Below are 27,229 nucleotides of genomic sequence, written 5' to 3' on the forward strand. Positions count from 1 at the left end.
CCACAGCCTGCAACAGTGCTGACCTGGCGTTAGTGAACATGGAGCTGTAGTGTAGGAAAAAAGCTTTGCACTTCCCCAGTTGCCAGCCTGACTGTGTCCATCAGTCCACAAGGGACCAATTGTCTGCTTTAATATCTCACCCTATATGAGTCTCAGCAGGTTACATTTGCTTATGTTGTTGAAAATGAGACTTTTTGGTGTTGTGCTTCAGGGATTGAGATGGTTTGTCTGCTTAGTGTTGACAAGTGATTTTCTTAACAATGTTTGGTAAGGAATCAGTATTCTCTGCTCTCCTTCTTTTGCTCTTTAGCCAAAGAACACAAAATTCCTTCTCATTCCCTCTCTGTACATATTTGGGCAAGTATTACCCATGGTTCATTTTGTAGCTGTCTCCAGAAAAGTGGGGGTGGTGTTGCTAATAGGAACTTCCTGTGTGACCTAACTATCCATTTAAGATGTAACTCAGGTATGCTCATAATTTGTGAAAGGTGAAATCAGGAGTCTAACCATGGTGGTAGGAGCAGGGGATAGTTTGTGAAGGGAGCCAGTGACAGAGCAAAGCGTGTTTTGGTTCTGTTTGCTCTGTCTAGCTGCAAAAAGGAATTTTGAAAATGCCCCATTTTAAGAGTTTGATTTTACAGTAGTGATGTATTGAAGTGTCCTTGAGGTGTCCTAGGAATTCCCGTGGGACTATCCAGATAAAAAGTTAATTGTGCAGGTGGCTGGGAGATACAGGATCTGGACCTCATTCTGTTTATGACCAAGAAGTGTCATAGCTAGACTTTGAGGTAGATAGAGATATATGTATTCTAAACCCCAGATGTGGCGTTCTTAGAATGAGTGTACTCTATGGCTGTCTTTCTGTTTGCAAAGACAAATGAGGCTTCTAGCCTGTACAGGTAAATAATTTCCTGGGACAGTATAAGCTGTATGAATAGTTACATAATAATGGTTTGCCCTTCTTTTTTTAGCAGCAGTATTTTTCTAGGAAGGCAGCTTTTTGCCTTTTGCTGTTGTTATGCTCCTGATTAATGTATTTATTGTAGAAGCCTACTTTAGCCCCAACCTCGCATTCATTCAGTTCACATCTCACTAGGGCAGAGTCCCAGGAATAATCCCAGTGCTCTGGATCTATCACTCTTTCAGCTGATACTGTAAAATAAAGGTCATGAAGATCTTGTGACAAGTTTTGCTAGCTATAGAGGTGAGCCATGATGTAGCTAGTCAAGCCTTCTGTTCAGTGTATTGTTCTGCTCTGACTTGCTTAGTTATCTTTCTTCTCCAGAGGAGCTGCATTTTAACTGAAACTAAACTGAAACTAAACTGAAAACACTCTGCCAGGGTGGCACGTCATTGGCCTATGTGGAACAACAGCAGTGAATTGCAGTGGATGTTATGTATGAACCTGATACTCGAGTTCACAGAAGGTTGCTGCTAGTGTGTTCTGGCATTCTTGTGGGTAAAGGGAGTTATGCAAATTTAAAACTAGGTTACTCTGTCTTTTTTCGCTATCTGCATTTTGATGAAGCTGAAGCTTAAACTTAATAAAAGACCTGTCTGTAGAAGGACATGTATTCAAGAACCAACAGCCAGCATGGGTAGAGAATCTCTTGTAAAATATGTTTTGAAAAAAAAAAACAAACAACAAACCTTTTGAGAAAACTGCTTGTCCTGTTTATTGTCTTTAATTGACTAACTGGCCTGGGCTGCATTCAACCATTTCTAGAGGAGTTCTCAAGAGCTGTTCTAGTGTACGGCTATTTCTTGAGTGTGTGCAAGCTTTGAAATCTTTTGGGCTTTCTGTTCAAAAAACTCTTACAGAAAAAGAGTCCCAAAGGATCATTGATACAGGAAAGAGAACCAGACTCATTAACAGAAGAGTTTTGTGAACTCATGAAAGATGTGCTTTCGGATTTCCTAAGCAGTCTGATCTGCTGCGCATTATCCACATGTAATTTTGAGAAGGTCTGGAGCCGGCAGAGGAGTGATATTCCTGGAGCAGCAGTATATTCATTAGTAACACAGTGACCTTTGCTCATTCCTGTCCCCACTCCCAAGTCTCAGTTGTGGTAGGATAAAAGCTCAGTCAGGTGAGTTGAAGTTGTTTATTTAAACGCTTGAGAGATACCATTTGGAGCCAATGAGAGGAGCAATAAGAAATGTGTATGTGGAAGTGACTCCTTGCTACCAGGCTGTTCTCATCTTGGCATTGCTGTTACACTAGAAACACCCAGTCCTGGATGAGAATAGGCCTTTTTAGGGGGAAAATTTTGATCCACTCCATGACGAGTCATTCAGACATGTCTTCTAGCGTGCAGAAAATACGTTTGCTCAACAAGCTGGCATTATCTTCCCAAATGCAGCCCAAGAGTTGCCTTAAGTATAGGGTCGGTGCCATGAAATAAACCACCTGTGAAGTCTGCTGAGGAGCTGGATGGAAACCATGGCTTCTGGCTATCGTTTGGACCAGCTTAATGTGCTCTGGAAAAAAAAATTTCACACATCATATCACACCGGCTGAAAAAATAGTGCACATCAGCAGTGCTGTAACACAGAGTAAAGGACTCGCAGCAGGTGTTAACGTGCAGAGGCACTGAGCATTATGGCAACACCTGTGTTTGTCTAAATCCAGCCAAAACAATTTCCTCTCTGGTTGTAGAGGAGGATTTAAAAAAAAATAAATCTACCTAACTTCCACTAGTAGCAGACATTTCCTGTAAAGCAATTTACATAGTATTTCCCATGGTGTGCTGTGGCAGCGCTGTGGTTTTTCTCTTTTAAACTTTTTTGGTATGGGGGAGACCTTTGGTAACTTCAGTGACCCCCGACCATCTCTTTGTCTCTCGCCAGCATTGCCAGGCCCGAGCAGTTGCAGATGGTATGCTCTCTGAGTGCTTTCCTTAATTGAATGAAAAATAAAGCCTCTTGTAAAATATTACCAATTTAGATGTGACTTATGGGGCACATATGATGCTTATTTTTTCAATTACATGAAAACTTGGCGTGGTTAAACATAGGAAGCCAAGTGTTCTGTGAAGCTGGTATAGATTTCTGGATTTTTAGGTGATTTTGCTTTAAATTATTATATAGCAGAAGGGGGTGAAGGAAGTCAGCAGCTAAACTGTGTTTTCCCAGCATGTATTTCACTCAGTGGACCCTTGATGCTCATTTCATGACTAATATATGCTGTACTATATGCATTTCTTGTTGTCACCAGAGATAACATTAAGTAAACTATCCCCTTAAGAAAAACAGCTTTTCTTGGCAAGTGGAATATGACTCAAGGAGCCAGCACTGGAGACATACGGTGCTGTGAATGAGTGCTGTGTGTTACTCTACTGGATCTGAGTCCAGGCACTATTTATACTGCAGCATATTCAGCACCAGATTGTTAAATCTTAATACTGAAACAGTGCATCATTTAAATGTTTTTGTTCTGTTTATGTCCCATTTTCAAGCATTGGATATCAAGCAACACTTACTAACTTTTTGTTTCATTTGGACAAGATCTCCCCTTGCCAAAAGCTTTCTAATCTGCTCTTGAAATATTAGCCTGTTTGTACCAACATGTTACAGTGAAATTTTGTGCCACTGAGGATGAATTCGGTTGCTTTGAGCTTCTTGCAGTATGTGGTGAAAGAATACCTTGCAAAGCATTACATCAATGGTAAATGCAAACATTTAAGTGCTACAGAAAAGGCGTTGTACTAAAATTATTTCCTCCTCTACCCGTGTAGGAATGGGGAAAAAATATTCCATAGGAGTTATTTCATGGGCTCATAAGCATTATGTTCTGTCATTGCCCCTGTGCAAGAAGCTGTGTTACGCTGTTTCAGAGGTGGTATTTATTTCATGATCATATTTGGGAGAACAGGACAAAAGGCCTTTGCCATTTGTTTCAGTCTGATTAGCTCCAGAGCTGGTGAAGAACTGGGAATAGAAAGTGAGGAGAGAGGTGAAGTTTCTTAGCATCACAGCATCCTTGCAGATGCCCAAAGAAGGTTCCTGGAGCTCCTGTTAAGGAAATAGTTTTCTCATCTATTAGTGTATTTCTGGCAGTAGAGTTTACAGATGGTCTTTCTGAAAGTTCAAAAAGCATATAAGCAGAGCACAAAAGGCATCAGTTTAAATGGGGGAAAAGGTGATTGGTGTCTTGTAGCACTGCGCTGAGAAAAAGGTTATGTGAGCGGAACAGTGGGGCAATGGCAACATGGCAGAGGAGGGAATAAAAGCAGTAGTTGCAAGAGTGCAGAACAAGGCTGAACTGCTTTGCTCTCATGTAAGATGGCACTGTGGCTTTCTTTGTTTGGCATCTTCCTGGAAGTCATTCCTGGGTATTAGTCATTGTTTTTGGTGTGGGTGGGCCCTCTGCAATTGTCTAAACAGAAATAATACCTCTGCACCAAATGGTTTACCATCCAAGTTTACAGTCTTTGTGACATGCTCATCCAGAAGAGGTGATGATCCCTATTAAAGAACAAACAGAAGTAGAAATAGGACTTACAGCATTCCCCCCGCCCCCAAAATGTTATTTTTGACCTGTGGTTAGCAGCTTGCAGTTGGGTTTTTTTTCCACAAAGAAAAGCAACCGTATGCATAGTGCAACTTGTAGCTGGGAGTGAACTCCTCCTACCTCATGGATTTCCAGTGCCATCCATACACACTTGGAATCATACCATGCTTAGATTGTAACTAGGTTGTGCGCTGAAAGCCCACACATAGGAATTTTCTTGTTCAAGTCAAACCCGATGCATTTATTTACTGAAGCATTTTGTAGACTGCAAAATCAGAACTATAGAGTATTTAAAGCTCGTTCTAACTTAGAGAACTACGCTTTAGTGGGATGATGAAAGATGTGAAAGGAGGAAGCTTCCTGTGCTTCCTTCAAGTAATTTAAGAGCCAGGAACATGTCAGCAACTCTCTGCTAAGAATTTAAAATCTATTCCTACTCTTCCCCATTGTTTGCTTCAGGAGTCAGTACAACACATCTTTTTGAGCAAGACTGCAATAAACCTCAAGGCAGATCTTGAATCTCATGAACAAACAAGCTTATTGAAGAGTTTAGTAAATGCCTGATAAAATACAAAGTATGCGTTTCTTTGTTTTCTTTTCAGGAATAATCAAGCTTGGGAGGTGGAATCCCCTCCCTCTCAGTTACGTGACTGACGCACCAGATGCGACAGTAGCCGACATGCTACAAGATGTCTATCATGTTGTGACATTGAAAATCCAATTACAAAGGTGGGTGTTTCTGAACATCTGTCCTTCTCTATTCTTTGAGCTGCTCTGTCGATAACAGAGTTACTACAGAGATTAGCACATCCTGTCTTCATTAATTTCTGGTATTTTGCTGAAATGAAAAGAAAAATTAAAAGGAGGGTGGGTCACCTGGCAGCTTTTTGGTGCGTGTTCCAACTGATTTTGTATGTTCTCTGAAGGAGCAATATGGTAGCAGAGAGGAAAGCAGCAGAAACTCAATCAAATAAAGATATGGGGCCTTTAAAGGCAACCTTTCCACAATCCCTAATTTAATGGATTCTCGAAGCCTTACTGTATCAAAAAAATAAACTCCTTGCCTTTTTCCAGGGGCTGCATTGTGAGAATCCAGATATTCAATGCCAGTTGCTGAGATGGGGAGAAGGGGAGCTTGTTGACTTTCCTTTTTTTCTCCAGTGGTCTTCCCAGTGAAAAGGCGAGAAGACAAGAAAGGGATGTGTTACTGCAGCTTTATTTGGCATTTGGAAAATATTTTCCTTCTCTGAACGCTAGTTCTGATTAGAAAAGTAAAAGCTCCTGACACTTTTACTCTTACTTGCCCTCCCTTCCCCACCTCCCACTTTTTCTCTCCCTTCTCTCTATTAGCCTTCAAAAGAGTCCTCAAATATTTACTGATGTCTGCATTAGGAGTTGTGGCAGGTCCCTGGCAGTGCATGGCATTCTCTAGACCTGCTGGTAAGCCTACATTGCAGAGTCTGCTGTAGCTCTGTGGCCAGGACATATCAGAGGAAAGAAGCAAAAATAACAGACAGCCTGAAATAATTTCCCCACAGTTCTTTGAAGTTCGACCTGAATAGAAGAGGGGTCCACTGGGATGTGTGTCTGTGTCCTTCAGTGGCAGGTACATACCCTCCAACTGTTCAGTTCAGTTTAGAATTCGGAAGTAGTTGGTGCCTTACTGCCATTAACCTCCCAAACAGCAACATTTCTTTCCTGTAACATCTCTGATGGGGCTTGGGATTTCCAGTTCCCACTAACGGGCATTTCCTTGGGTTTATATACTGCTGTCATTTCTCAGCTAGACTGCGTCTCCGCAGCACAGTTGTCAAAGAGCATCTAGAGCCTATTGTTGCTATAAAACTGGAGTGCAGTAACTCATCTCCTCAGAAGTATGAGCTACCAAAAGTCCGTCTAGCCTATCCTCACATCTGTATTACCAGAGGGTATCAACCCAAGATCAAGGTCTCATTCTTTATCTTTAAAGTGCTTGAATGCCTGGATGCTGTGTAAATAAAAGATAGCCCGTGACTTTGAGATAAAGATGGTCATTGACTACTTGAACTCCTCAAGCACAACTGAACTTTCAACTCTGAGGGTAAAGCCCAGCTGTGTAGGCAGAAGGCAGACCCACCTCAGAGGCTGATTGGAAAGAGTGCATTAAGTTTCTCAGGCATGAATGGCAATGACAAGCTACTCCCAACTTTCTGATGTGTTTCTCGGGTCTGTCCCCCTGTATGTAGACACAGACCATACGCTTGTTAAATTAAAAGAGGCACAAGTCACATGAAGACAAAAGCTTCACTACATATGCAGTTCTTGTAGAATGAAAGTGAGAATGAACTACATGTGACAGATGTTGGGCATATGGCTTAATGTGTTTCTGAAAGGCTCTTGGATACTTCAGTGATGAGGACAGTATTAGAACTGGTATAAAATAAAATCAATTTTTCAGACTCACTGCTCAAAGCCTTGCATCCACACAATGTGGGCCCTTACCGTTTAGTGATTTTGTTAGTGACAGTGTGGTATATATCTTTATTTTTCTATCCCAGCAGGAGTATCTTTCTCTGTCTGACGAGGATGGCTTTATCCCAGCCATTTCTGGGGCTTGCTTTACAGAGTTTCCTTGCTCTCCACCAGGCCCCAGAGGGAATGGTTATGCACACATATAATGTCATAGTAGGATTAGCTGCTGATCCTGCAATGTATTGTCATTATTTTAGTTAAACTTACACATCTTCTGGGAGCAGGCTTGGTGGGGAGGGGAAAGAAGGGAGAAACACCTTGATGGGCTGGCTGAGCAGGGAATTCCAGGGTTGTGCTCGCTCCTTACAGGTCTTGTATGCAAAGAGTAAGCATCTGTGAAGGTGATGATTCTATCTACTTTTTGCTTTCTCTTTTAACAGTTGTTCAAAGTTGGAAGACTTGCCAGCAGAGCAGTGGAACCATGCCACAGTTCGCAATGCCTTAAAGGAACTGCTCAAAGAGATGAATCAGAGCACATTAGCCAAAGAATGCCCTCTCTCACAGGTCAGTCTTTTTAACAGGCTTAGCGAAAGCCTGATTTACAAGATCTAAAGCTCATACTTGCTCAGTAAAGGGCTTAGACTAAACAATTCATAAATATCAAATCAGTTTCTTGTTTTCTTTAGAAAGGAGAAATTCTAATTAATATGAAAAAGACTCTCTTTATACCATGTTTTCATAGTGGGTTGCCAAGTGGAAATTATGAATGAATTGGTTGATTTTTATCCTGCTGTTCAGAGAGATGTAAATTCTTCATTCTGAACCTTTTGTAGTAGGACTAATGATCCTCAACTGCAAGATTTGAGTTGCTTCTTCCCACTAGCAGAGGCCTGCCTCCTCCCCTAACCCATAGGTAGCTCTCATCAGCCTCCAACTATGATAAAAAATTATGCTGTTTTAACAGTTGTGCCCCAATTTCTAGGAAACAGCAACAAAAAATGTATATGCAGTTATGCTAAAAAAAGAACAAAAACTCAGTCTCATTCTCCTTGACTGCTTTAAAAATGGTAGTGATGTCATGTCTAAGACACAGGTTCCTACAGATATCGTGAGTTCTATTTGTACTTCAGATTGCCATAAAAAGAGATTAATAAAATTTTCATGACTGAGACTTCCTTGCCTCTCAGAAAGAACAGAAGAAGCACCCAGACCAAGTAATTTTGCTAGGAGTGAAAAATATGTTGCCTTCTAAAAACTTTATTAGAAGCATAGGTTAATCTGTCTGTTGTATCTTAAAAAAGTCAAAACATCAGTAATCCTTGCTTGCTAAAAATCCATTGCTTTGCTAACCTGTATCCAATGTGTTTTCTCCTGTGGTCGCCTGTCTTGCTCACGCTACAGTGTACGCTCATACTACAATTCATGATCCAAAGCCCCTGTGAGCCAAGGGAATTCTTTCTATGTATAACCAGCACAAATTTGCCTCACTGTGTTCTTATTACAACTCCAGGGAAAGCACAGAGGTGAGATACAGTGCAGAATTTAGGTCTTTGCAATTGGTAGGAATCATGTTCCTCATCTTCCTTAGCTGTGTTGGGTCTGCCGAACTAATAGGAACGGAAAGGCTGTGTAAGGAAAAGCCATGTAACTTGCCTTATTTACTAAAGGAATAGCAAGCAGTGACTCTAGATATGCACAGAGCGTAAGTGTGTTGAATACGAAAGTATTTTTCTTTTCACACAGTTTAAGTGTAATTTCTTTAAATAGAATTATCTGTGGAATCTGGTCAGCTAATGATGATTGCAGCATATGGTTGTCTCTGCCCAGTCTTCTTCAATATCCAGTATAACTAAACTATGCATAATTTTATATGCAGAATTCATTTGTTGTCTGCGTCTTTTTCTTCCCACTTCAGTTTCAAAGCCTACCAGGTGGAAATGCTGCAGCTGGTTTACTCCTGCTATAGCCTCAGTCTGAAATATATTTACAAAATTACTGATGGGAGGACTGTAGCAGCAAAAACCCTTGCCCCAGTATTTATTTAGTGGACTAAGCTAAAAGGAGATTCTCCTGTAGAAAATTGAGCTTGCTTACTTCTAAGCAGAGGTGTAAGTGACCTTGAGCAGTGACTAACCCTTGAACTAGGACTGCAAGAATGCAGCTTGTATTATTATTGTCATTATTGTCATAAAAAGTTCCAGCCTCTTTTGTTTTGGCTCACAAAATGCAAAATATACAATGGAAGGTTGTATAGGAGCTGTCTATTACCGTCATCTGAATATGCCTCTAATACAATTCCTTCTCCCAAATCAGTTTTAAAAAAATATCGTGCCAAATGTGAAATGTTATTACAACCCCCTTGTGGTTAATATATTATTGACAGCAGCAAATTGCAGAGTGGTCTCTTAGGAGTCAAACTGCAGAGTAAATGCTGCTGTGTATTAATGTGTTCACAGTGCCTCAAGTACAGAAGTGGAGAGGGGCAGCGCTGGGAGCTCTTACTCCCACCAGCGATGGTACTTCGTCTCTGGTTCTCAGTGCCCGAGCTCTCCATGCAGCCCAGATGGGGATTCTGATTGCCGCTAATGGGAAATGTAATCATTCACTTTGATTTAAAATTGTTCTGTTTTTTTTTCTGCTAGGTGTATTATGTGGCTGCAGCTTAGCTACCCTTAGCATACGGCTCCTTTTCAAACAAATAAATCCCAGTTAACCAAGCAGGGGGAAGGAGGGTAGGTGGGGGGAGTGTGTGTGGCAGAAAGAAATCCAATTATTTCAGCATTTCCATCTTTGCATAGAGACCTCTTGTCTTTCCTGTATATTGTATAACTCATTTCAGCACTGACCATGGGTTTTGTATCTTTGCTGGAGCAAGATTTCTTGGGATGTGAGCACATCCCATATTTTTCTCCTTGAACTTACTGCACCAGATTTTCTTTGTGTGGACATTTCTTAGCTCTTGGTCTAAGCAATTTTCATTCCACATGGCTGTCATGGCCACGCGCATAGCAAACATATCTGCTACTGCATATAATCTACTCCTCCTTTCGGGATCTTCCCAGGAATAATATGCATTTTTCAGAAATTTGCAATTAGTCATAATTTTTTTTGCCACTCTCTCCTGAGTGGATATTTCCTTTCTGCAGACTTACCAAGATTCCTAGCAGAACTACCTCTAGGAATCCTTTCCATTGTTAAGGTTCCTTTCCCTGCTCTACTCTCAAGCAGTTGAAGAGAATCTGTCCTGGGATTTTTCACCAATGATTGATTTACTATTTGATTTTACTATATAGTTTAAGCTTTGCTTTCTCAGATAAAGGTTAATGGGTTAATATATTTTGAGATATTTAATAGCCCTACAATTTCCGTAATCATGATTTATTGTAGAACTAGAGGAATTGGGATGGGGGGAAGAGGAAGAACACAGCAAATTGTTATGTAGGCAGAGCTAAACAATTTCTCCACCCTTCCGTAGTGACTGGAAATTTAACTGAAGTGACTCTGAAAAAAAAGCAAGTTATCTCAGCTCAACTTTGTTCAGAATCCTTCCTTAGCAGAGGCTATCTCCATGTCAGGCTTTCAGAATACTATTCCTTGTTAAAATGACTTGGAGCAAGGGAGGATTTATGGGGAGGGAATTGTTGCTGACTGCCACAATGCTAGGTTTATGTCTCAAAATATTGATTTTAATTAGAAAATTGAACCTCAGTTTTAGAAATTGAAGCTGCCACTTAAAAGGGCTCTTATTTCATGGCTTTCACATTCTACTCCAGTGCACTTAGCAGCCTTTGAGTGGAAAAGTTAAAGTGAAAAGGCAGAAGAGCCTCTTTACTGAAAGTGAAATTACCTGTTGAAGACTGAACCTAATCTGCACCATCTAGTTATCTTAAGTCTCTCAGTTTTGCTCACATTTTTCAAGTCCTCAAAACTCAAAAGTTCAGGAACAGCAGGAGTCCTGTGATATTGCAGTGAATGGGGTAGAAGACTTGATAAATCTGGAAGAGGGAGGTGGTTTTTTTTGGTTTTAAAGCATTGTTAAAGGTAAGCCAATGTGTAAGCTTTGTAGCTTTCCAGAGATGGCCAAGATTCCATTTTGCACAAGAGCCTGCAGAGGCCAGTGGGCCAGAGCTTGAACCTACGGTAAATAGCTTCTTCAAGCTGTGAGATCATCCTCACACTATCATCTCTGTGCAGAAAGGTCATACAGTGTGCCAGGGCTTTTTCTGACCTTTGACGTAAGTGAGGAAGGAGGGCATAAGGAAAATGTGATTTCTGGAGAAGGTGCATTGGCTGCCGTGTGTTAGTGGTGTTAGATTGCATTCTCTTGCTAGAAATCTAAACGTTTTGGGAATGATTTGACCTTGAAAGAGTTTGGGGGGGAAAAAGGAAAGCAAAATCTTGTTGTTAAAAAAAATGCCTCCTCTACAGAATGGATGAAGGGAGGGAAAAAAAAAAGAAAGGAAGAATTACCGGTAACCAGGCTTTTTCCTACCCTCGGGCAGAAGCATCCCAGATAGAAAATACCATTTTTATGGGTATCAGGTGCTGCAAAACAACTCTGCTCCTCTCTGCTTCAGTTGGCATGTACTAAGAGTTGCTTAGAGGTAATTTGCAAAGAATAGAGAGGGGTGGTGGTTAAGCAAGTGATATTTCAGTTTTGTTGAGCTTTTTTGTGTTTTTTGTCTGTTCTGTGTTGTAGTATGTGTAGTTCTGTTCTCTCTGAATGACATGGTTAATTTCTCTTTTGGGTGATTTTTCACACAAGGGCTAGTCACACGTTTCTATAAATTATATTAATTTAACTTATTTGCCTAACTGTTGTTCTGCAGCAAGTAGCACGGATGTTCTCTGATTCTTGGCTGTGTGGTCTTGCTGCATTTGGAAGCAGAACAGAAACATCTGAAAAGCGTTACTTGGATTATGCATGCTGGAACATCTAATAGTACCGTTAGGATCTGGTTCCTAAATCATGCTTGTTCTCACCTGGCTGCAGTGAGCATGTGTTCCCCAGCATGGCACCGCCTGTTGTCATGCAACTGAAGTTTAGATATTGTAATATCACAAGTACAAAGTAAAGTAGGACTGCCCTCGGTGGCCTGAGCTGCAGGTCTCAGTCTAGATTTGCACTGCATCTTTTCTGCATTATTATGCAAAATAATAATTATTATTTTCTAATTTTAATTATGGCTGGGAATATAGAATGGGGAATATAACCAATTTTGTGTACTGATCAGGCACTTCTTTTGGTTTTAAAGTCGTAAATGGATGATCATTGTGCACTTGCGTGTCATTCACTCCCCCTGGAAAAGATTCCTAATTGTGCAAGATATTTTAAAACGACTTTTGTCTTTCTTTCTGTACTTCCAGAGTATGATTTCATCCATTGTAAATAGCACATACTATGCCAATGTGTCAGCAACCAAGTGCCAGGAGTTTGGGAGATGGTACAAAAAGTACAAGAAGATTAAAGGTAAATTGATTTTTTTTGTGACTTTCCAAGTTCTTGAACTTCTGCTGACAGTTTGAGATTATTTGCTTTAAGTAAAAGTGATAATAAGCTACAATAGTACTAGTGAATTTGTCTACAAAGAGGGCATAGTCACAGCACATTTGAAATTAAATCTGATACTTTACAAACAAGGCTGGCGTGAAAACACAGGCCACTTAAAACATGCTTAAAATATCCCATTTAGCTGTGCTGAAAGATCAACTGTGTTTTGAATTAAGCTAAAACATTTTGGGAAAAAAAACGTTCTAGTAGCTCTGGATTTAAAAATTAAATTGCTATGTAAATTACCTTAGTTGCCTTTTGTTCATGAAAGCTAAAAAACTGTCTTTCGAAGTTATATGTGCCATTGCTCTGTTTTCAATACTACTAAGTGTACTGGCATTCCTGCTGTATTTTATCATGTGGAATCTGGATACCAGTGGTGCATTTAATACCTGATTGTTAGGAGACATTGCTGAATAATGAGGTGCTGCATCCACTGAAGTTAAGATGAAAATAGTCCATTGTATTTTTTCTAAAGAGAAATTTTATTAGTTGGTTAGCAGTGAATGCCTGAGGCAGTAAAAGTATTCTACGTAAGTTCATCCCACCCTCACCACTGAAATATCTGATCACCTAATAGTACATGAAGTGATGTGACAAGCATCTGTCATGTGTAGTTTGTTCTTTAATTCACCCTTTCCTTTGGGAAGGGACTTGTGTGTGCACTCAGCCATTTGTTTTGGTAGGTTTTTTGTTTTAAAACACACATGTGTTCTGAGCAGGAGTTTGGGGATAGTCAGAAGCTTTTCCACAACACCAACTGGCTCCTCTCTCCCCAAATGTCCATCAGCTTTGGAGATTAGCTTTACCCTGTAATCGTTTTGCTTTGTTTTTGTTTTTGTTTTTTTTTTGTTTTGTTTTGTTTTTTTTTTTCTCTCTGTTACATCACTGAAGGGATGATTCATTGTCTGAAAGAAGACGTAGGCTATTTTTGTTGGTTCTGTCTGTGATCCTCTCAGTGGCCAGGAAGATCATAACAGGACTCACAAGCATTATGGAGAAGTAGGGTAATGTCCTGTCCTCCTTGCGAAGCCATTGTATTTGTAGTCACGTGAAGATTAACATCTTTCAAAAAGACTCTGCTGTCTTTTTCTCTCAAAATGGCTGGCATACACGAGCTATGAAAGGTTGCTTGTTTAGTTTCCATAGGACAGACTAGAAATCTGCATAATAATACCATAAAGAGTCTGCTGCTTAAGTTAGGAATACATGAAACAAAATTGCATAAAATATCAGAACAAGTTCTGAGGCATCTGGTTTTCCTCTGCATGTCTGGCTTGTGTGCAGTGTACCTGTAAGATGCTCAGGCCTGGGTTGTGCAGTGATTAGATTTTCACTGGGGGGGAAGAAGAATTTTTAATGGTAAAAAAATATTTCTGTCTAGAAGGAAGATTGCTCAGGCAGAAGTGGGGTAACAATGCAGATGAGGGAATGGAGGTGTTGCTTCTCACCTACTAAAATGATTTAGGCTTGAAGTAAAAGTGTTGATTGGACATCTTAATACATGGCTACTCTTGTGCCAAATAAAAGGGATAGTTTCTTCTCTCTGTAAATTGTCATTGTGTGGCTCAGAAGTGTTTCTTTTCTCTAAATGGTGTCTCTTAATAAAGAATTTTATTCAAAGTGCTCTAACATATCCTCTTGGTTAAAAAACAATCAAAGGAATCAAACAGCTTCAAGGTCATCACCGTTTGCTTTTACTTGCCATTCTAGGAGAACAGAGACGGGCTTTTTTTTTTTTTTTTCCTTTTTTCCAAACTGGGCAAGGGTGCCAGTTGCAGAGGCAGTGGAGACCCTTAACTGTAGTGTTCTTAGCTGTAGAGATGCCACTACAGCTTCTGAGTGTTTCTAGCACACTGCTGTCTTCCACTTTCTTCCATTCTTAGAGCATTGAATTCTTTAAGCTCTTACTTTTTTTACTTAGTAAGTGCACAGTTAAATTGTTAAGTGCAGTAAAAGCAGAATGAGACCTCAATCAAGAGGTCAAGGATCCAAACCTGAAGAGTTTGCCAGATAACTCTGTATTTGTGCTATTCAGAGAGACACAGCCAGTCGTTGCTGTTTGGAAGTGTATGTGTGTGTTAGTAGGAGGAGAAGAAGGAAGGTTAAGGTATGTGTGAAGTAAACACAAGCTGCTATAAAGCAGTTCAAGTAGTGTTGATTCATCAACCATACAGAGTGGGAGAGAAAACAAAGAGTCTATGGCAGGTACAGTGGTGCATGGAGAGTAAACAGCCGTGCAACTTCAGGGCAGTAATCTAACCCTGCTGGAAACAGGAAGACTTCTGCACTTCTTTGAATGGTTTCAATTCCTCATCATCTCTGTTTTCGTGACGTTTTGTTTCCTTTCTGTAGCCAGATATTACTACAGGACAGCTCAGTGAGTATGCAAAATCAGTGACAGGAGTTATATGCTTCAGTCATCACATACTCCTTTAATAATAATAATAAAAAAGAAGGACTTAGGTTTTCCATGAAGGTGGATGGATGATGCAGCAGTTCATTTTCTGGGATGTAATCTGGATAGATTGGGTAAAACTATAATTTAGAGTCTTTGGGACCAGCACCCATATCCATGTGTAACTCTAGAGCTGGTTTTTAGAAAGTAAAAGCAAAAAACAATTCACATGAGCTGTGGTAAATGTGAAATAGGAAGGGGCTTCAAAATAACTTTATTGACATTGCAAACTAAATGCAGCCTACAGTGTTAAATGTGTTTCCTATTATCTGCTAATGTCTGTTTTAATAAAACAGTGGGAACTAAATGGTTGCTTCTTAATCAAAACCATGATTTCCTAAACATAAGCTATGTGATTCTGTTACAAATTGCCACATATAGATCTCCTAGGTCAAACTTTTTTCCTTTCTCATAGAAATAAATAAACAGTAAAATAATTATGCACTCTGAAAGATCAAAGTAATTACAACTGAAGCCAGGCAAAAATAAAAAGTTCTCTGGGAAAAAAAAAAAAAAGCCTCAGGTTGCTGAGTGTATAGTTAATATTTAAATAAATATAAGAAAGTGAACAATCAATAATTTCATCTCATTAGCAACAGATGTGAAAGCTGTACACAAATGGAATTGTATCAAATCTCAAGTAAACATTCTCAGTGTGCATTCTGTTGAACTCACCAAAAAGACAGTTAAACTATTTATGCTTGTAATTTAAAAAAAGTTTTCAGTTAGTTCAACTCAGCATGGTAATTTTGACTTGTGTCAGGACGATACTAGAAGAAAATTCTGCCTGAATTTTTTCTCTCACCCTGCCCCAGCCTCTTAAGGTTTTAAGACATTCACAGTTTACTCAGCGGCACGAGAGTTATACAGACAGATTTGAGAATTGGCTGGTCTGAGGATGGAGGCTTTTTGTCTCCTTCTGGCTTGGAGCCTACAACTTGGGATATGTGCGAGGACACAAGTGAGTTTATAATAGGATGTCCACTCTTTCCAGTCTCCTTGGGATACATGTATATATTTGAAGGAGAGCTTATATTAACCCAGTTCTAATGGAAAATGAACAGTGGTTGGGAAACGAAAAGCTTACCATTCTTCTGCGAACTTTCTCTTCCCCTCATGGATGTCTGTAATCATTTGATGTGGTAATTAAGCTATCTAGTTTGTATTACAATTTTGTTCAGAATGTGCGCTGTGAATGAATTTAATATTACTATGTGAAGCCTTTTTCAAACTCTATTTACTTTTTAATTGTTCTTATTTTTGAGGGGTGCAAGGCATTTTAGTATGCAGTTGTGAATATATGACTGGGTTTGTGTTTAAACCTACTTGAATGAAGAATCAGAATTCCCCATTTTTAATAAAGGTTACATATTAACAGATGACAATTATACAGCAATGGCTTAATTCAGTGGTTCTCAAACTGTCTTTCTCCTGCCCAGTCCCACGGGGTTACTGCTCTCAATCTAAGAACTGCTCATCTCGTTTCTCTAGATGCTGAACTTGCTGAAGCTGGGAGAAGGTATTCAATGTTGTTGAAATTCAGGATTTGAATAATCGTTTAAAAGGCTTGTGTTGGTTTTTAATTTAATTAACAAATAGATACATAAGTAAAAATAACACTTTGTAAGTAACTATATACATGTGTATATATGTATGTATGGAGAGAATTGTTTCAGAACTTTGCCAGGCAGCTCACGTCATTGTCAAGGGATCAAACTTGTGCCAGTTACCTACTCGTTGCCCAGTGTTTTGGGTTTGTAGCGTTTAGAATATTTTTTAGCTCTATTTCTCAATAGATGTTTCACTTCCAAGTGTCATGCTTTCTATTTTTGTCAGAAGGACTATCACTGTATCAGAATTCTTTCACAACTGAAACTCTTAACTGGTGTGAATTTTTTCTTTTTGCCTGATGACACAACTTAGCTCGGTGGGAGGAAGTTACGAAGGCAGAGCGGAGAAATAAATACATTGTGAACTTAAAAATAAAAAGACATATTTTCTTTGTCTGCATATTAAGAACATTTCATCTTTGCTCCTGCCATCAGTGGCTGTCAAAATATAGCTTTCTGTGGATGGGAGTTTTGAGACTGTGGCTGTCTTGAAGTTTTTGTGAAATGATGAGGCTTTTCAGTTTAAAGGGGGAGGGCTCAGTTATTTCTATTTCAACAGATCAGGAATGTAAGAAGAAGCTTTCATACCTTCCTTAAATTGAGAATCTGCTTCAGCTGTTCTTTGATTTTTCCAGTATTACTGAATTGTTACTTGTGTGCTGTATGTTCCTGGAAGTATGTTTGCTTACTTCCCATAACAGATAGACAGAGCAATTTGGTTTTCTTATAAGGGGTTCTATAGGCTGTTGTAGGTTGAGAGAGGTTAGAAACAGGATTCAGAAGAGCTCCCAGCTTTGTTATTTCCAGGCTGAAGGAACCTAGGATTGCGGCACAGTGATAATACCCGTGCGAGTCTGGGGAAAATTGTCATTAGGTACTCTGAGAAATAGCTATTAATTGTTCCTCTGAAGCAGATGTTGTGGAAGCCTCATGAAAAGGCACACCAGATCTTTCCCAAGCAGTGTTTTTGACTTTTAAAAATATCCTGTTTATTGATACGTGTATGTGTGTGTATATAACTCTGTAAATAGAGGGGGTTTTATATATATATCTATGTTTGTATGTGTATATATATACATATATAGATCCTGATGTTTTGCCTTTTTAACTAACAGATTGAAGCAGAAATGTTAAGTTTTTTAAGAAGAGATCACTTCATGGCGTGGATATATTGGTTGCGGCTCTGGCACTAAACCAGTTAGGGTCATTCAGGTCAGCTCTGTGGCTCTTGACATTACTATAACTTTTCCTTTGCTTACTTTTACACTCCTGACTCTGTATTTATTTCACTAAAAATAGGACTTTCCTCACTTTCTTGAGGAAAAAGGAAAGAAAATAACATCATTCGCAGGCAAGCTTTTAGGCATCTAGATGACATACATGACCTGAAGATCATCTTTGACTCACGGACATCATCTTAGCCTGTGGACTGGCTGTGCTGTTTTATGAGGAGAGTAGTTCATCAATTTGCATTGGTCATGAGGAAGAAGTGGCATCTCTCTTTAAACTTAAAGTTGTCAAGATTCAGCAAGTTATAGACCCCTTGACTGCTATTTCCCACACCCACATTAGCATTTTGTATTTCAGAGTTGTCCCTGGTGTTAAGTGCCAGTTTGGGGGATTTGTGCATGTGCATTGTTAAGAAACAGTTTATCTACTGCAGTGTGTTCCAGGGGCTTTATGACTTGTGGCCCTCTTGGCTGTTCCTCTCTGTAAAGAGAATTAAAACAGACCCTTTGCGGGTTTGTGTTTGTTTGGTGGGTTTTTTTGGTATTGTTTTTTTTTTTTTTTAAATTAAGCTTAACTTTTATCTAAAGTAAATGCATATATGAATTTCATCTTTGCAGAATGTCTTTCATGTCTTCTGGCTGTTTTGGAGTAATGGCTCTCACTCTTAATAGTATATGTGTCATGGCTGAAGGGTATGTGCAGTCTGCTGAATGCCATCTCGTGTGTGTGTGTGTGGCTGGAGCTGCAGCCATTGCTGCTTTAGGGAACATATGTCTTTACAACACAGCTGGAAACCTTTCTGTGGGAAACTGCCTATCCACTTGTCCTGTGTCTTGTCTCTCCCATGTGGTGACATTATACCTTTTAAAATTAAGAGTTGCTGACCAAACCTGCTTAAATAATGTAACTCAACTTTATGGTTTTAAAACATCTCCTGTTTCAAACAGTGCTTTTCTCAGTGAGGACCAGTTGTGTGCTGAGGCTGGGACTCCTGTCCAGCCACTTTTGAATTCTTAGTAAAGAATGGTCATATTAATTTTCTAAAAAGCAAACACTTCTTTTTTTTAAATTTGCAGAATTAAAAAATGAATTTTCCTTCATATTTAAAAAAATATTTTTGTGTGCTACCAAACAGTGACATGTTAGCTCAAAAGAAAGGAATTTTTAGAAAGTAAGCATTAGTGGAGATTAGATTGGAATGGAAGGAACACCTGAAGCTTAGGTACAGGTGTAAACTTTCCTGGTGTGAAAGCTGTAATGTGGCTGTCTGTGATCCCATGAATTTCACAGAATACATAACTCTGGGGGCAGGGTTGTGTTCTGTTCACTCAAAGTATCTGAAAAGTTTGTATGGCTGCCTTAATGATGTTTGTGTTCTGCCTCATTGCTTTCACCATCTCTGATGTTATGAGTCAGGAAGAGATGCGTATGTTTCTTCTGGAGGAATTGCACAATCGACTCGGTATTCTGGGAGGTTTGCACCTCCCTGTTGAGGTGCCCACAAAAGGTTAGTACTTAAATAGCAGGACAGACTTCTGTCACAGTAGTTTGACAGGAAGGGAGATATTTTTATGTCAGATGAGAACATCAGTCCACCTAAGCCAGTACTCTCTGTGTTTCTGTCAGATAGTTCTGAGTAATGTTTGCCCTGCTTCTCCTTTTCCATTTCACCTGACGAATATTCATGCATTAGACCAGGTGGTCACTAAAGCACCTTCAACATAATGCTGTTCTCTGCCAGATGGCTCTGGCATGTCCTGTCTACAGACAATGTTAACATGATGATGGTGAACTGAGTTCATACTTCTGTGTGCCCTCTTGAACCTGTACAGTAACTCTAAAATATATAAAAGTAAGATCATGGGTTAAATTCTTCTCTTCTGACAAGCACCTTTGGAAGCAGTGTGGTCCAGGGACAGCCATGGGAAGAATATGACTTACTATTTTTAAGCAGAACTGACAGAAAATATGTTAGGATCTCTATGTCCCAAGGGACTTGGATCTAGTCTTTAGGACAAGGGAAGGAGGAGGTCAGCTGCACAGAGTCAGCAATGTTAGTACACTCTGCTCAGTTCACCTGAAACTGATGCTAATCAAAGGCTCATTTTTAATTATGGTTCTTCTAAGTAAAAAAAATAGTGATTTGTGCTTTGGTGGGAACGGAACGATTTGCAACACAACGAAGAACAGACAATGGCCTTTCCTGTCTGTTTTCCATTAGACTTGGATAAAGGCCGTTGCTACCCACAGCCAGCAGCCAAACAATTTCTGTATGTGTTCTATAGCTATTTTGAGGTTATTTGGTATCCTGCAGGAGTAGAGGAAGGGAAAGGTTTTAAAAGTTACAACTTCTTATCAAGTCTGCCTCTCCAGTCAACCTGCTTTTTCTCCAGTCCTGACTGCAGGAACAAATGGCCCAGGCAGAGATCAGACAGTGAATAAAGTTGGTGAATGACTTCGGGTAAATACAAAGATTAAATATTGAACAAAAATGAGACTCCTCAGACCAGCCCTTTGCACTGAAGTGGTTAAGTGGGCTGTGATTAAAAGAAATAAGTAATTACCCTAATTATAGATGAAAAGATACAGAATTACCACTTTAAAAGCACCTTCTGTGCTCTGGAGTGGTTCTGTTATTTACAAAGTGGTAGTTCGTAATTATGTAGCATAAGCAAGAGGGCATCCTCTTGGTGTAGTGCAGCAGCCCTGTCTCTTTGAGGCGGAGGGTGTGCCAGAGTGCTTTGTCCCCCAAGCACAGCTCCAAAGTTCAGGTCTTGCTCCAGTGAGTAGGATGGTGCTAAGCCAGGAGAAATTGTGGGAACCTTTCTATCTCAAGCTGAGTTCAGGGCACACTACAGTTCACAGAGCTCTCCCTGCTTGGCCATGACCACCACTGGTAATAGCTTTTATGATCACTAGGTTTTAAATAATAAAACAAAGAAGCAAACTCTGAAGCACTGGAGAGCAGCCCTGGGTGGTGACATCCCATCACAATTGAAGCATGGCAATTCTGCCGGCTAGTAACTTATTACAAAACGTTTCTTTACCAGCCTCTTCCTACTCTGGGGCAAAGTGCCTATATGCCTGTGGGACTGAAAAGTTCAGGACTCGCTGGGTCATGGGTGCTGGCGGGTCCTCGGTGCAGTGCAGTGCTGGGAGACGTGTTATGCTTTTGCTCTCCCTGCCGCATCCGTTACTGTGCATAGGAATTTGGGTTCCAGTGCTGTCAGTCAATTTAGTGTCACTCATAAGCCCTAAATGCCCCGCAGGCTGTTTGTCAGAATGTTCCTATTAACAACTCAGTGAAAATAAAGAGTGAGGGGAAGGGAAGGTGGAGAATTAAATCTGATTTTAAATCTTTTGAGCTGGTTTTATTTCAAATGGAAAGTTGCATGCAGACCATCCCAAGCTATTGTGCTGTGGACTGTGTCAGCTACTTGACCGTGCAAGGAAGATTTGGGTAGAGGTTAAGAGGAAGGGGAAGGGTGCACTGGATTCCTTTTGTGCTGTAGCCAGGAAGTTTCTAACTCGGTATGGAGTTGAAATACATTGACACACACGTGGTAATCATTATAAGAAGAGAAAGGGACATTGAAATATGACAATTTGCTGCTCCCATTCTGGGGATTATGTTGGTTTCTGACTGTCTTGTAGAGGTAGTGACATGTTGTAGGGGAGATATAGGAAAATTAAGGGCAGATGCTATCCTGGAGCACTCTGAGAGCTGCTTGCTCAACTTAGCACAGTACCTGTTGTCCAGACACCTTGTATCTGCCTACCTGGTGTATGGCTTCAGAAGGGTGGGTAGCTCTGAAGTACGGGAGTACCATTTTTCTTGGATTACAAGAGCTTTTCAAGCAAAGAGCTGCAGAAGCATATACCAGGCAGTGCAATGCAGGGAGAAAACAGAAATGCTGCCATGTCTTTTGCTGTGGTCACACCACAGATGGAGGTGGGTAACCGCCTCCTGGACCAGCTTTTGTTGAACTAGCACAGGCATCGCTAGCAGAGGAAGTTTATCAGCAGTACTTGAATGTAGGCAGGACATGTCTATGGAGCCCTTTCCTTCCCAGTTTAAGGCCCTGCTGCTCTGTCTTCACTGCTTTGTATTCCAATATATTCAAGTACCGGCCAGTTCATACAGGACTATGAGAGCTATAAATGTATCCCCAGTTTGAGTGGAGCAATAGCAAACAAGGGTAGGATAAGGGAAAGACTGTAATGGGGTAGGAACATGGAAGATGGAGGATGCAATCGGAAAAACCCTGTCTCAGGAAGATCTGAGGCAGAACATTGGTGTCACGGCAGCTTTGTGGCTTCTGTATCCCTTTTTTTCTTAGAGTGTTGCTGGCAAGCTGGCCTGCCTCCCAGGGCAGTGCCAGTCTCCATCTTGGGGTTGTCTCAGGCTTGCTCCTGTCCAGCTCTGCAGAGCCCTACCAATCCGTAGTTACCAAGGAACAACAGAGAATCTGATATGGGCAATGTGTTAGAGAAGGAGAGAGTCTTGAGGAGTTGAGTAATGCACATTTTTTCCATCCAGCGTAACTGTTAATGGTAACCTTTTATTATTGAAGTGGTTGAAGTGACTAGAATCTGGTTTGTTTATTGGGAGTATGTGCATGGCTGTATATTCTAATGTGATTGAAAAAGTAAACTGATAATAAAGGAAAAATACACCTAGGAAGGCAATTCAGGTGATGTCTCTGTGTAATTGTAATTCCAAGTAGCACTGCTGAGATTAACAGCCTGGCAGCCTTTTCATCTTAAACTTTATTTTTATAGGGGTTTATAACTTGGCACTAAAGTCAGGAGTGGGTGGAAACTTGGCAAATGTGGTTCAGCCCAGAAAGTGAATGTTATTTATATTTATTTCTCACCAAGTTTTCAAAAACACTTGGTTACTGTTTTTGTGTTCTAACAAGTAGTAATTTGTTGGTTTCGGTGACTTATTCTCTGTGTGTTTCTTAAACTACAAAATAGTTCAGAACTTGTTTCAGCTTTTCTGAAACTCCTAGTAGAAGGACTCTAGATTTCCAGGGGCGTAAATGGAGACCAAAAGTAGTTCTTACTGTATTTTCTTTTAGCAGGATGCTCCAAGTATTTCCTGTACACTGAGCAACATCTTTATTGTATTTACGTCAGATTAATTCCTAGTTCCAAAAGTGCAGTAGCTACTTGGCAATACTTTTGGTTTTGCTAGCAATTGTGTCTATTTAATGGCATTACTCAGGTGCAGGCTTATCGCAGAGAGGCTGAGAAGGCAATATTTAGTGTGTCCATGTGGGCACTGAATCATCCATGTCACAGAACGTGGTCTGAGGCTGAGGTAAAGCAGCACTTCTTCACTGCTCCCCTGCCTACATATGACATATCAATGCCAGGTCTGTCCTTGGTATTAATGTGGCTCATATTTCATACTTCACAGTGATTTCATGTCTGTTCCTGAAGCCAGAGACTAGCAGTGTAGAGCCTTCTTTACCTGATTTTCAGGGAGGCCTATTGAACATTGTGAGGAGTGACATTTGGATAGGGATTTCCGATATTCTCAGCAAGCTGAAATACTGCGTTATGTCTCTGGCAGGCTGAGAGTAACGTAGCAAAATGGTCATTTGCTGACAATAGTGTTTGTGTATTGCACGTATTGCATTGCATTTCATAGTTGAAATATACTGCTCAGATAAGCACTTATTTAGAAAATCAGTTGGGTTGAGACATTGGCTCTTGTGGAAAAATTGAATTAATAATTTCCTTAGAAATTATTTTAAAAGGTTTTTTAAAAGTAATTATTTTATAGAAGGTTAAAGATGTGGGTTTCTCCTTTAAAAGAATGGGAAGAATGAGTTAAAATTTCCTACAAGAAAATCCTGGATACTAATTCACCTAGTTGTAAAATTCAGTACTTGTGATGTTCTGGAATGACAGCTCTAAGAATAGTAACTATGTGTGTTTCTGTGTGTTTAGGGCATGACTCCCTCACCAGTGAGAATTCAACCCTCTCTGTCTGAGATTAACTCTGGAAGGTGAAAAGAGCTGTCTTTCTATTTAGAAGGAAACACAGAAAGTCATCAGTAAACTGTCATCCTCAGTATTAACTGTGTAAAGCTTCAAAGCTTATCTAGATTAAGTTTTAAGAAACAGTTCAAAGCCTTGTACAGTTGTTAATCATTACACAAGTTATAATGGTATTATGGCATTTATGAAATAAATCCTATCTTGTTACTTGCTGAGAGCAATGTGAGGGTGAGGTAGTAGTTTTCTAGTTGTATGATATGCATCCCTGAATGCTTTTCTATCAGATCAATATAAATATGCCTATCCAATCACATGTAGCAAGGCTCATGGAATCTGCAACCTACTGTAAGATGACTTCTGATTACTTAAAATTATCCAAGTGATAGTAATATTTATATAGTTATAAAACTTTATTTCCTATTTCGAATACTACTTTTAGAGGAAATTTAGCTTTGTAATTTGCACACCTAGTTTTGCAGTTACCTGAAAAGATATTGCAGTATTGCTGACCTGAGATATTTTAAAGGGGCAATATGTATCTGTATATAAAAATACAGTATATGCATTTGGTTTGTAGTGTTTAATATTTTGTAGTAGGGTGTCACTTAAAGATCATGGGTCTTTGTTGTGCTAAACAAAGTTTGGTTGGTTTTTTTGTTTGTTTTTGTTTTGGTTTTGGTTTGGTTTGTTTTTTTTTTTTTTTTAAAATGAGAGTGAGGCCACTTTCTTTAAAGTGAACATTCATGCAGAGATGCTTTGAGGTTTCCAGACAGACTTATAGTGGTGAGGATTTAGATATAGGAACTATTGTTTTAAAATTCTCTTATGTGTGCATCACATGGTCTTGTAGCATGCTGTCACGCAAGCAGCTTGATTCTGCTGTAATGCATCTAGGTGAATTGACATTACCAGATAACTTTATCCATGCACAACGCAAGGTAGAGTTTGTGTTGGAAAAGCTATAGTTGCTGAGTTTGTAATGAGAAGCTGTTCCATGAGCTGCATGGGGAATAGCCTGGTTTCCATTGGGTTTGTGTGAGTGGATACAAATTTGGGTTTATTTCCTTCGCCTAAATGCCAGTGATTCTGAAACATTCACGCCTTTTAAAAGTTACTCAATTTGGTGACAGGTTCACAAGTTAGTGACAGCGTGAGTGGAAATGTCCAAGCTTGTTTCTTTAGGAAATGAGGCTGGAGAGGATACCTGGTACCGATTTGATAAGGATCCTTCCTGAGCAGTGGGTGACACCTGAGAAGTCCAAAAGAATGTTAATTCTTGTTGTTTTTACTTTGTGCTGCTTTTGCTTATGTTTCTGTGAAGATTTTATGCAAGTGTAGTTTTGCAAACTAAAGTGGGTGCTGTTCTGTACAGTCACCTGCAGTAACCCTTACTCTAACAGTCCTCATGTGAGTGCAAACTGAAATGACAGCAAACTAATTTTTCTCTTTTAACAGTGGAAAGAGTGGAAAGAGAAAACCTTTCAGACTATTGTGTTCTTGGTCAACGTCCCATGCACTTACCAAATATCAACCAGCTGGCAACCTTGGGAAAAACTAACGAACAGTCTCCTCATGGCCAAATTCACCACAGTACTCCAATCCGAAACCAAGTGCCAACGATGCAGACAATGATAAACCCTGGGCTCCTGTCTCCTCAGCTCAGTCCACAACTGGTGAGGCAGCAGATAGCAATGGCCCATCTGATAAACCAACAGATTGCTGTCAGCCGGCTACTGGCTCACCAGCACCCACAAGCTATCAACCAGCAGTTCTTGAATCATCCACCCATTCCTAGAGCTGTCAAACCAGAGCCATCAAATTCATCGGTGGAAGTCTCTCCAGATATTTACCAGCAAGTCAGAGATGAGCTGAAGAGAGCCAGTGTGTCTCAAGCTGTCTTTGCAAGAGTAGCATTCAACCGCACACAGGTATCCATTTCCATTCTATAACCAAGAAGTGCTGAGGGGGCAAAGTTGTGGCTCTTACGGGGCTGTATGGTTGTTGCAGACTGAGGCAGGAGGTGTGCCATAGAAACAGGTCAAACCACCCTCTGTTCCCCCAGTCTCTTTGTCAGGATCAAACAACAACATTTCTACCTGGAACAGCTGTTCGTTTGCATTTGCTCACTCCTGTGCTGTTACCTGAGCTTTGTTCTTTAGCAGTAATTCTGCTCATGTGAGTTCTTACCCGAGTTCCTTTCTGTGGCTATAAACTTCCACATCTGCCCCTGCCTGATGGCCACAAAGAGGTAACAAGAGACTGAGTCAGAGGTGTTTTTGGGCTTCTGTCACTTCCTCAATTCCTTCCTGTGGTACAGCTACTGCCACAACTAGTGTCAGAGGCTACTGCCACAAGACGTGTAGAAGACAAGTGTGCAGAAGCCTAAAGACTAACTGCTGGGAAAGATGTCACTGCTGGGAAAGATGTCTGCTATTTGCAGCAGATCACATCTGACACAGGTTTTCTCACTCGCCTGATGTAGATGTTGAAATGATTGCATGATGCCATCGGCTTAACTTAGCACCTGGAGTACCCAGGATCAATGTGTCTTCAGAAAGACAAGCCATTTACATTTATCCTGCTGGCAGATACCATTCAAGGCATTCAAAGTATGATCTCTCAGTTGTGGTACTCTGTAACAAGGCTAAAGAAATGGAAAGTGGCTTCATATTTAATATTGGTACAAATTTCTTTTGTGCAATTAGAGTTGGTCTTTGAGGTAAGCTTTACCAGCAAGAGAAAACAAGGGCCACGTGTGTGTGTGTGTCTCCTGGAGGTTTGTCCCTTGCCCCATACAGTGCCTTTGTCTGTTCTCCTGGATTAATGATTTTCTTTGGCACTGCCATTTTGGAAATGCCATGTTATGAGGGAACTAATTAAAGTATGGAGCGCGTTTTTATTACTTCCCTTCTTCCATTAAATTCATAAGATGGCTGCACTCAGGAAAAACATTCACTTCCAATCAATGTGACTTTGAGTTCTGGGGTTAGCCTTGAGGATATCAAATGAAAACTGCATAGGAACGTATGAGTATTTCCTCTTTAAAATGCTGCTTTTAATTTGGAAAAGCTTTTCATCCCTCTGGGATCATAACCCGTTGTATATAAAGCCTGGTATAACCAAGGTAGATAGTATTGACAGAATGACATATTCTGAACTTGATCGAGAGGTCAGCAGTAACGTTACCAGTGAGGATTTTGCCACCGTCACTGAACATGAAGCTCTGCTTCAGCCAGATTGGGAGAGCTGGGTTGGTAATGCCCAAGTCTGCCATTAAACCACAAGCTCAGCCCCCAGTAAGAAAGCTGTCGTACCACTTGTGTGTTAAATGGACAGTTCTGCTATAGTATTTAAAAGGAGGCAAGGTTTTGTTTCTGTGTGTCTAGGAAACCCCAGGCCTTGCA

General features: G+C 40.2%; 1 protein-coding gene across 4 annotated transcripts in view; it reads left to right on the top strand.

Annotated features, from left to right (window-relative positions):
• Positions 1 to 27,229, top strand: part of SATB2 (SATB homeobox 2) — a 137,963-nt gene that overhangs the window by 56,759 nt on the left and 53,975 nt on the right. For all 4 annotated transcript variants that reach the window (XM_064451938.1, XM_064451937.1, XM_064451936.1 and 1 more), the window contains exons 4-7: positions 5,116 to 5,242; positions 7,405 to 7,528; positions 12,332 to 12,434; positions 25,281 to 25,753. In XM_064451938.1, coding sequence (XP_064308008.1) covers positions 5,116 to 5,242; positions 7,405 to 7,528; positions 12,332 to 12,434; positions 25,281 to 25,753 — 827 coding nt within the window. The remainder of the gene's footprint in view (positions 1 to 5,115; positions 5,243 to 7,404; positions 7,529 to 12,331; positions 12,435 to 25,280; positions 25,754 to 27,229) is intronic.

This window comes from Phalacrocorax carbo, chromosome 5 (assembly GCF_963921805.1).
Source record: "Phalacrocorax carbo chromosome 5, bPhaCar2.1, whole genome shotgun sequence".
Classification (NCBI taxonomy): Eukaryota; Metazoa; Chordata; class Aves; order Suliformes; family Phalacrocoracidae; genus Phalacrocorax; species Phalacrocorax carbo.